Raw genomic sequence first — 11,342 nt, forward strand, 5'->3', positions numbered from 1 at the left:
ATCAGTTTACTAGCCTAATATCAGTGTTACCTTGTTGGTCATCTCATCTATTGAAGATTTTACCGAGATAGACCGGAGAGAGCCTTCTCCTGCCCCGTAGGGCTAGCTACGAGGCTAAATGGTTTGATGTTGCCTTGAGGTTTACCTTTCTCAACCTGAGGTGAAATTTCAAGCGCTAACAACTCCAACTCAGAGCACATAGCTCCAACTCACGGCACTATTCTGCACCTCTCGCAGTGACCTTCCCACGCCGAACAACTCTGACCAATCAACGCAAACAACAGAGCACACTGTCAGCCCACACTCCTGTTCTCACCACTCTACACTGCACTAGGATAGTGCTTCCATGCCTCCAAATAGTTGTTGATCACACAACAGCTCAACAACAAACAAGACACTTGGTTGTAGTCTCCAGTTCTTCATCCAACTGACCAATCTGTCGGCCAGCAAGCACAAAGCAACCTCACCAACACTAGACACTTCAGGAAGTCTGACTATACTTCCACAGCCTCTTGCAAAACTCTCCTGAGCTCTAAAACTAAGCCGAAACCCTCATAGAAAACACACAGACTCTAGCTCTCCTCACGCAGCACTCACACTCCCGCAACACTCAAATAGCCACACTCCTCCCAGTGGCACTCAGCAGCATGCTAGCGGCACTCAGAGCTCTCGGTATCTCTAGCAGCACTCATAGAAAGCACTCACAACAGGACATCAACACTTCTAGACAGTTCTCAACACATCAACTCAACGGCTCCTCTAAGCACTTAATCATAGTTCAACCCACTAGGCATAGACGCTACAATTGGCCTCATGCAGTGATTCACCGCTCGGCCTCCTCCAAGCAGCTCACCTGAGCTCTATCTTCTGGACAACACTGGACCGCTCACACAGTGCCATAGGGTGACCTCTCACAACTCAAAACAGCCCACACTCCTGAGCTCTGATACCAAATTAGAGATTATACATCTCACACATAAACATAGAATTCTAAAACACTTAGAACTTCTGAACTTGTTTTCATTCAACTGTTGAATAAGTTTTTATACATATCACAGATCTTTCTGGAGATCGATGGGGCAGTGGCTTCTTCAAGAAGCTTTCCCATTTGTCAATGTATCTGCCGACTTCTAGAACCTGTACTTTGAACATCTGTTGTATTCTCTAGATTAATCTAGCTACTACATTAACAGAGGGTAGTTGGAATTAATACCTTCCAACATTTTAAAAAGGTCAAGGTTGAACAGTGAAAGACACAATGAGGAAGAAGATGGATAACTTGGTATAATCAAATACAAAGATATAGTGGAAGCTACAGACAACTTCAGTGATGATTACGTCATCAGGTCTGGCGCATCCGGCATGGTCTACGGGGTGATGATTCCAGGACAAGACAGAATCCTTGCTGCCAAATGCTTAAAACTAGCAAATCATCATCACAACAATATTCAATATCGTAGTCTGAGGCATGAGATCGAATCATTGAAATACGCCCGTCACAGAAACATCCTACATCATTGGGACCTGATAACAGAGCATGATGGAACGAATGAGGTAATAGTTCTTTTTTGTGACTACATGGTCAACGGATCGTTGTGGGAATATCTGGCCGGAGCATTGAAACGTCCTAATCAGAGGCTGGACTGGAGGACTCAGTATAACATTGCAGTGGGCATGGCAGAGGGACTCAAATATCAACACCATGTCTGCGAACCTCCAATAATTCACTGTGAGATAAAGTCTACCAACATATTGCTGGATGATGAATATGTAGCACACATCACAGACTTTGGACTTGCCAGGCTAGTGAAGAATTCATTAATAGATTCTGAATCAAATTCTCTTCTAGGAGGGACTCATGGCTACATTGCTCCCGGTACTAAATCTCCATGTGTTTTCTCTTTGATCGTCACGCATTTATTTTTGTTTTGAAATTTAATCATAGGGATCATCATATTCTATGTCACGCTAATACATTAATGTTATGTGCAGAATGTGGGTGTGGAGTGAAGGCATCGACGAAGCAAGACATGTATAGCTTCAAAGTGTTGTTGTTAGAAATGGTAAGCGGAAAACTTCCTGTGGTAGAAGAGGACAGTCAGGAGTTTGTACATCTAACTGCGTGGGCTGTGAAGAAGGGGAAGGAAGGAAGAATGGATGAAATAATTGATAAGGATTTGAGATGTAGCAGAGATTATAATAACGCGAAGGATGAAATAAGGAAGATGATGGAGATTGCCACATTTTGCACTCGATCTGCACCCAATCTCAAGCCATCCATGAACGTAGTTCTTGGCATGTTTAATCGGCCACAATCTGACCACTACTTGTTTCTCCCTTCAGAAAATGAGATCTTAGAATGAAATTAACAGTATTATGTAATCTTAGAAATATGGCTTTCTGATAAGTTAGGACATCTTAGAAATATTGCTTTCTGATAGGTTAGGATAGTGAAGCTAAATTTGACTCACTAAGAGATTCAATTTACTTTGGCAGTTTTTGCACTTTTTGTTTTGCCTGGAGCGCTTTTTGAAATATAGTCTAGTTTCCCTCTTTATAAATCAAGGTTTTAGATTGAAAATGAAAGTATGATGTGATTTTTGACATAATTGAAAATGACAATATGATTTAATTTTTGAAATATCTTACCATTCTCCGGTTTAGTTGTGTATTGTGTTAAGGTAGTTCAATAAATTTGGCTTAGCGATAAAGTGAATTTACAATGGATGGTTTTAGAGTTCTAGTTTTTGATAATATATGGTTTTGCCCCTAATATTGTTTTGCAATATAATTTATATTTAAATTGTACAAATTGTACAAATACTTTACAAATATAGATTTTTATTTCCTTTCTCTAAAATTTTTAGAATAAGAAAACATGATGTCCCTAATATTATTGATGTATGCATTTGTATATATTATTCTCATTTCCTAACACTTTGCTATGCACTTTTTTCTAAATACATCCATATTATTGGCATCTGCTTAGTTTCACTTGATAGGCATGTGATACACCAAAATATTGTTTCATTTGTTTTACCCAAATTGTAGTAGCATGTGACGAAGCAATCTACAAGACCCCATACTTCTATTTTTATAATCTTTTGTAACATCTGTCTGAACATTCTATAATGCTATTCTTGTCTTACTGCATGTTGTGTCATTGTCGACGAATTCTTATCTTGAAGAGCTTAGATACTTATATGAAGCAGAGACATGTACCTAAATATAGAAACCCTTATGAAATTACCTGAATATAGAAAACCTTATGACATTTTTCCTGTTTTTATTACATTTTTGTGTATTTAAACTGTATGATGAAGATCACTTTAATTACACTGTTGTTTAACATAATTAAATAGTTTTGTAATTAAAAGTGCATTTAATTAGCATAAGTATATCGTTTTATTGCTATTATGTTTACTTCAATATGCTGGTTTTTATGAAAATTTTATATATTAATTTTTTTTTAACTGCAACTTTTGATTTAATAGTGTAAAATTAAAGATGCCACCATATTCTCATAATACTCTCTTGTTAACAATAATGCAATTTTCACAATTAAATTCTTTACTTTCTAAATCATATATTCATTTAAATTATGAAATTTATAAACTTGATTATAAATTTACTAGGGCATTTGTTAATTGACATGTATCACGATTTGTCTGGGCTTATGAAACGTCCTCCTATTGGCATTCTCCTATGTGCCCCCAGGGCTTGTGAAATGCTCTTCAGTTTGCATACGCAACAAACTCTCGATAGCGTTCATGTTTGCATATGCAACAAATGCTCAATAGCATTATTAACTATACTTGCAGTTTTTAATTGAGTGTCATACATGATTACAGATTGTGATGCATTTTAACAAAGTTTGACAACCTAGGGTTTTTAAATATGAGTCCCGCGTAACATTACATCATTATTTAATGAATAAAGTTGTTGTAGTCATCGTGGTTGTTCCTAGAAGTTGAGCGATGTGTCTTCACCATCCTGTGATAGCCTAGTCACTGCATGTGCAACCTCATCTCTTATGCTATTTTTTTTGCTAATTTGGATGGCTCCTGGAGTCCTGAGTGAAGTTAAGATAACCATAGTCACATATTCTTCCAAAATCCCAAGAGTTGTCAAAGCTATAGTGAAAGGTACACGCATGAACCTCAACCAACGAAACTTAGGGGTTATTATAAAATTATTATAGCATAGGTAAGAACCTAGCTGATGAATAATTGCATAAACTTGAAAGAATTGAAAAGGAAAATTGGAAGAGAGAATGAATTTGATATCTCAATATTGATGAGAGAATCAATACATAAATCAATTATGTTAAGCTTAACTACATGCAAGCACTAACGTTCACTAAATCTAAGTGTGCTTTATGCTATGTTAATGTGCATGTACACCACATATAAACACTAAAGCTAACTAATGTGTGTGACACAGAATGTCGGCTCTCAAGCTAACTAAAGCTAACTAATGTGCATGTACACCAACATGACCCCTTAAGCATAACTTAGTTGAGTATGATGTGAGATTGATGAGTCCCAACAACAAGGCCATTTTAGGTACCCATTTAATATGCATGAAACATGAAAGAGGGAAAACCTAGGGGGAAGAAAACCCCCCCTCAAAATACAATGCAAAACTGAAAGAAAAGACAATTCTTATGCAGTTGCGTCATTCATCTCAAGATGATCTCACAAAAAGTGAAACTTTTTCTCAATGAAAGTCTTGGTGAAGAAGTTGGCAGTCTGCTTAGAATTGGAATAGTACTGCAAATCAACGACCTTATTGTGAATCAATTCTTTGATGTAGTGAATGTGGATCTCGATATGTTTGGTACATTGTCACTACACTACATCTTTGTAAAACTTTAATGTACTCTAATTACCACACCATATGACAGTTGGATGATGGACAATGATACCAAGATCAGAAAGGAAATGCTTCAGCCAAATAGCTTGAATAGTGGCATTGACTTCTCCTCTATACTCATCCTCTGATGATGATAAAGCAGTGACAACCTGCTTCTTGCTTGACCAACAAATGGGGTTGGATCCTAAACTAAGTACATAGATGGAGGTGGACTTGCGATCAAGGTTTTCGCCAACCCGGTCTAAATCTGTGAACCCAATGAGCTCTAGAGAACCATTTGCTGCATAATGAGTCCCATTGGTGGTTGCCACCTTGACATATCAAAGATGCACTTTTCAGCTTTCTAGTGTAACTCATATGGCTTATGCATGTATCAGGAAACTAGCTTTGCAACATATGAGAGATCATGAGAGGGGTGTGTGAGATAAAGAAGATTTCCCAAAAGTTAAAAATACAATGTGTAATCAACCAATGATGCGTCTTTTCCATCCTCAAACTTTATCCCTAATAAAAAAAGTGTGGTTGTTGGCTTGTAGTCACTCAAGTGAAATCCTGCCAAAAGATCTCTAGCATACTTTGTCTGAGAAATGGTAATCCTAGAACCATTCTAATTGATCTCTAGTCCAAGGAAGGAATTGAGCAATCCCATGTTTATCATAACAAATTTCTTATACAATACAGTTTTAATCTCAACAATGGAAAAAATTGAACTACCTATTATCAAACGAACATCTACATATAGTATTATGATCAACATAGATTCAATTTTATTTAGAAAAAAACGGTGAAATTAGATTTGCAACATACAAAATTTTGATACAATAAATAGGAATCCATCTTTGCATGCTAGGATCTAGGTTTTTTCTTGAGGCCATGTAGATATTTCTTTAGTTTGCATATAAGAGATGAATATTGCATCTATCCTTGCTACTGCTCCATGTAGATTTCCTCCTAGAAATCACAGTGAAGAAAGGAATTCTTCACATTGATATGATGCACCTTCCACTAACTTGTTGTCGCAATGGAGAGATCTAGCCAAATAGAATCCATTTTTCCCACTCGAGCAAAAGTTTCATCATAGTCAACATCATGTACCTACTAAAAACCTTTGGCCACCAACCATGATTTATATTGACTAACTTGGCCATCTACTGCTTGATTAGTTAGGTAAACCCACTTGCATATAACAAGTTTATGACTGGAAGTTAGGGGAACTAGGTCCTAAGTCTACTTCTCAATCAGAGTTGTATTTACCATCCATAGTTGGTTCCCACACAGGATGCCCAGTTTCTTTTGCATAAGTTTGTGGATCAAATGCATGCATTGATTTGCTTGTGGAGCTTCCTCAAACTAAGGTCTAGTAGTAGGATCATCTAATAAATCACTCATCTTGTGTCATTTTCGTGCTGAAGGTTGTCGAGAATCTTTCAAACTACATGAGATAGTATTATCTTGATGTTCAAAAATTAATGGTCCAACAGGTGTCACACGCAAAGGCTCATCTGCATTAGAAATCTTATTTGAGTACTATTTTCATATTCATCAACTTGTTGTGAGGGTAACTTTCTAACAAGTTCATCTACTAGTGCATGCAAAGGATCTTCTTCAAACTTTATGCTCCTTTCAAAGCTCTTTAGTGTTGATATCAAGCAATTTGTACCCTTTGAATTCATTGGAATATCTAATGAACATGCATTCCTTTCTTTGAGGCTCCAAAGCCTTTCTATTCTCCATAGGAATGTGGAATATACTCAAGATCTGAAAGTGCGAAATGGTTGACTTCAAGTTGCATGCTAGTCCAAGCCTCAAAAGGTGTTTTTCCAGTAACATATTTATGAGGATATATTTTTTGGATGTATGAAGAACAATTGATAGCTTCATCCCACAATTTTGATGGAAGAAATCTTACATGCAACATGCAACTAGCCATCTCTTTCAAAGATTTGTTCTTCCTCTCGTCCAACATGTTTTGCTATATAGTGTAAGGAACCACGTCTTGCAATTGTATGCCTACTTCATTTCAAAGTTTATGGATATATTTATTCACATATATATCAATAAATATATATGTCAACTTCCAAATTCCAACTTTCTCATTTCTCTGAACTGATTCCTCTGAACTGCCATGCATTCTATCACATCTATAAGCACAACCTGTTCATACCTTTAACAAGTAGATCAATAGACAACTTATCAAGTATGATTCCATTTCATAAAATAGGTTGTGATCAAGGATAAGTCATCAAGTAGGTTTCCATCAAGGAAAACACCTAATTCATAATGCCAACAATTTCCCATATCGAGCTTCTAATTCTGATTCGTAAACCTTTGACCCATAATTATGGTATTTTGTTGCATTCATTCTGTCACCTCTGAACTGACCTGTGAATTTTGTTAAAAGTGAGTTTGCATCAAGGACAACACATGCATCATAATTCCAACAAAATTCTCCTATTTTTGTTTGATAAGCATGCTCTTCAGTAGCTATCGTCTACACTATCTATCTCTTTTTCTCCTCCCACTTCACAATAAGTTGAGGACAATATTTGATAACTTGGTCCAACTGTTTACAATAGGTACAGGTCATGCAAGGGTTAGAGTAGTCTCGTGTAATATATCCCAGTTTCCTATAGCTATAACAAATGACCAAACCCTTTCCCCTTCCAAATCCTCTTCTACCTCTACCTTGAAATCCCTATCCTCATCTCTGCATCCATTGATATCTTCCTAGAGTATATATTCTAGATGTGTTATAGATTGGTGTTGTAGCCTCAGATCCTTCTATCTCTTGTACCTCTTGCATATCTGTGGTGTGCTATCTCATTAAATTTAATGCGCAAAAAGTATGTATATCATGTCCTACTAACTTGCAAAAGTCATAGAATATTCTCTTAACCGAACTTTGATACTTCTACATCATCAAATAAGATGTTGGTATATGTCCCCAAACTTTACAAACCTCATGCTTGTTAATTTGGTAGCTCAATGAAAAATTTCAACCATGGGACAAGATTACTCTTTTCGAGGGGACCAATTTTGACTATTGAAGTGCTCAATTTGGATAAGGGAAAGTGTGTTTTTGATTTAAAATCCCACATGTGCATATTTGATCAAGATGGCCCTAAAACAAATTGGACACCCTTGGAAGGCTATAAATACAAGTGACCTTGACCTCATTTGGAAAAAGAATCTTGGATCATTATTATATTCTCTTTCTTATTTTTGGCTCACATAGGCTTGACGCATGTCCGTGGAGGAATGGGTTCACATGAACGTTAAACTGCAGGAGATGAAGCTCACATCTCTATTTTAGCGTTTTGGGTCTGAGCCATAGGCATGTCACAGAATAATATCGGCTACAACCACATGCAGGTTGGCTCATTTGTGCAGTTGAAGACTTTGAGTTACACACAGTTCACATCATCCATGCGGTTGGGACCTAGGGTTTGGTTTTTCAGATGACCGAAGTTTTCATTAGTTGACTGCAATGTTTCACAGTTGACTGGAGATAGTTATAGTTGACTATTGGGTGTGGAACCTGATTATCTTCTATATTCAAGGGTATTGCCGCATTGGACCCCATTCCGTTGCCGCCCATAAAATATTTGCCAAAGGGGGGGTCTAGGGGAGGTGGTTGCGACCTTTTGGGAGCCCCCCCTGGTGGTGGGATCGAGGGTAGCACCCCCGAAGCTTAGAATAGACGTAAAATTGCCTTCTAAAAGTATAGTAATTTCTAGTCAATCTAGGCCGTTCATTAGGCGGATGATCTGACGGTAGAAGTTATGTTTAATTTAAGGTTTTTTGCCCTAGAATGCAACCCCTCGCTATATATGAGGGAATTGTATTGCATCTATGTATATCTGAGTATCTGTATTTTGAGTGAGGAAGAGAGAGGAGATTAAGAGTGAAGAGGGAGTTACAGTGAATCTGTTGTAGGTTGTATCTCTTCAGTTTGCTAGATAATATAATAAAAGAAGGACTGGCTATTTCTCTATGGACATAGCCCAAATTCGGTGAACCACGTATATTTGTGTCTCTCTTGTTTTATGCATTTTATGTGTTTATATTTCTGCAATATTTTATGTGTTCCATTGCTCCATAATATATAATTTTTTAACAACTGGTATCAGAGCTGAAGGTCTATTTGGCTGATAAACTCGTAGGAGAGAAAGGTTCTTGGTTCGAGTGGGAGCAATGGCGGAAGATGGTAGGTTTAGGGTCGAAAAATTCAACAGCCAAAACTACCAATTGTGGAAGATGCAGATGGAAGATTATCTGTATCAAAGAGATCTGTACCTACCATTGAGCAGAAAGACAAAGAAGTCGACAAGTATGATAGACACAGAATGGAATATTCTCAAAAGAAAGGCACTTGGAACAATACCATTGTGCCTAGCGGCGTCGGTAGCATTTAATATTTCAAAGGAAACGACAACAGAGGGTTTAATGTCGACATTGGCCAAACTATATGAAAAACCCTTGGCCTCAAATAAGGTATTTCTTATGAAGTGTTTATTTAATATGAAGAAGTCAGAAGGTGGATCTATTGCAGACCATTTAAATGATTTTAATACAGTTATAAGCTAGTTAAGTTCTGTAGGGGTAACTTTTGATGATGAAGTTAGGGCTCTGTTATTTCTATGCTCATTGCTAGAAAGTTGGAATGGTTTAGTTATGGCCATTAGTAACTCTGTCTCTGGGTCTAGTACTTTAAAGTTTGATGATGTTGTCGGTGCAATCCTTAGCGAGGAAATGCGATGGAAAAGCACCGGTGAGACATTAGGTAATTTGTTGACTGCAGAGACTAGGGGAAGAAAAATGGAAAGAGGAAAGAGCCTTGGATATCATAGTAAGTCAAGAAAAGGCAGATCCAAGTCCAGATCGGGGATAGTGTGCTAGAAATACGGGAAGAAAGGACACCTGAAGAAAGACTGCAAGTCTCGGAAGGGAAAAGTATGAGATGCGCAGTAAGAAACTAATCATGAAACGAATATAACAGGTGATGTGTTGCAAGATGCTTTGATTCTTTCACTAGAAAATATTATTGATGCCTGGGTGGTAGATTCAGGGGCCTCATTCCATGCTACACCTGATAAGAAACATTTTCATGATTATGTTCAAGGAGATTTTGGACAGGTTCGATTGGGTGATGATAAACCCTGCAAAATCATTGGAATGGGTACAGTTTTCATAAAACAGTAGAATGGAAATCAATGGCTATTGAAGGAAGTAAGGGATGTTCCAGATCTGAAAAAAAATCCGATTTCAATAGGGCAATTGGGAGGTGAAGGTTGTGTAACTACTTTCACAGATAAAACTTGGAAGGTCACTAAAGGATCCCTGGTAATAATGAAAGGAAAAAAGGTAGGTACATTGTATTTATGCAATGGTATTTCTAATTATGTTAATGCTTTAACATCTACAGGAGAAGATACGACATTGTGGCATCATAGGGTCAGGCACATGAGTGAGAAGGGGATGTAGATTCTTCACTCAAGAAATTTGTTGCCAAGTTTGAAACATGTTGATTTAAATTTCTGTGAGAATTGTGTTTATGCAGAATAGAAGAGAGTTAGATTCCTTAGAGTTGGGAAAGAAAAGAAGAAAGAAAAATTAGAGCTTGTGCATATAGATGTATGGGGACCTACTCAGGTATCGTCTCTTGGTGGCTCTCATTATTATGTTACTTTTATTGATGATGCAACCAGAAAAACCTAGATTTATTGTGTTCGAAATAAATCTGATGTATTTGATGTTTTCAAGAAATGGAACGCTTTGGTTGAAAATGAGACAAGAAAAAGGTTGAAGTGTCTCAGATCAGACAATGAAGGTGAATATTGTAGCAAAGAGTTTGATAGGTATTTTTCTGAGAATGGAATTCGCAGAGAGAAGACAGTTCTAGGAACACCATAACAAAATGGCGTGTCATAAAGGATGAACAGGACAATCATGGAGCATGCAAGGTGCATGCAATTGCATGTAGGATTTCCTTTACAATTTTGGGCGGATGCTGTAGATACTGCTGTCTATCTAATAAATAGAGGGCCTTTAAGTTCTTTGGATGGTGGTATTCCAGAGGAGGCATGGATAGGTAAAAAGGTAAACTACTCTTTTTTAAATACTTTTGGTTCTAAAGCCTTTGTCCACATTAATAAAGAAAATAGAACAAAGCTTGAGGCAAAATCAAAGAAATGTATCTTTATTGGATATGGTGTTAATGATTTTGGTTATCGCTTTTATGATTATGAAAAACACAAAATCATTAGGAGCGGAGATGTCATATTCAATGAAAAGGTTTTGTATAAGGATCAACTACAGGAAAACAAACAGGAAAAAGAAAACAGAGAATACATAGTGCTCGACGATATCACAGGAAAAGTGATGGTGCCTGAAAATTATAATGATCAACAACCAGAACAACAACCACAATAGCAACAAGCACCTCAAACACCTGAAAGTGGTGTTAG

The 11,342-nt window shown here is 37.2% G+C and overlaps 1 protein-coding gene across 1 annotated transcript; it reads left to right on the top strand.

Moving 5' to 3' along the window:
- The first annotated feature begins 1,362 nt into the window (after nucleotides 1-1,362).
- Nucleotides 1,363-2,363, top strand: LOC149247685 (receptor-like serine/threonine-protein kinase At1g78530). The gene is made up of 2 exons (XM_089444953.1): nucleotides 1,363-1,876; nucleotides 1,993-2,363. The coding sequence occupies exons 1-2, from the start codon at nucleotides 1,363-1,365 to the stop codon at nucleotides 2,361-2,363; spliced, it is 885 nt and encodes a 294-aa protein (XP_089301079.1).
- Nucleotides 2,364-11,342: the final 8,979 nt, after the last annotated feature.

This window comes from Pinus tabuliformis, chromosome 7 (assembly GCF_031772625.1).
Source record: "Pinus tabuliformis cultivar Carrire ecotype Pingquan chromosome 7, CPIR1, whole genome shotgun sequence".
NCBI lineage: Eukaryota > Viridiplantae > Streptophyta > Pinopsida > Pinales > Pinaceae > Pinus > Pinus tabuliformis.

Coding starts and splice junctions, on each gene's coding strand:
- LOC149247685 (XM_089444953.1), top strand. CDS start 1,363: ATGGTCTACGGGGTGATGATTCCAGGACAAGACAGAATCCTTGCTGCC. Junction 1,877..1,992: donor TCATGGCTACATTGCTCCCG/GTACTAAATCTC, acceptor TGTTATGTGCAG/AATGTGGGTGTGGAGTGAAG.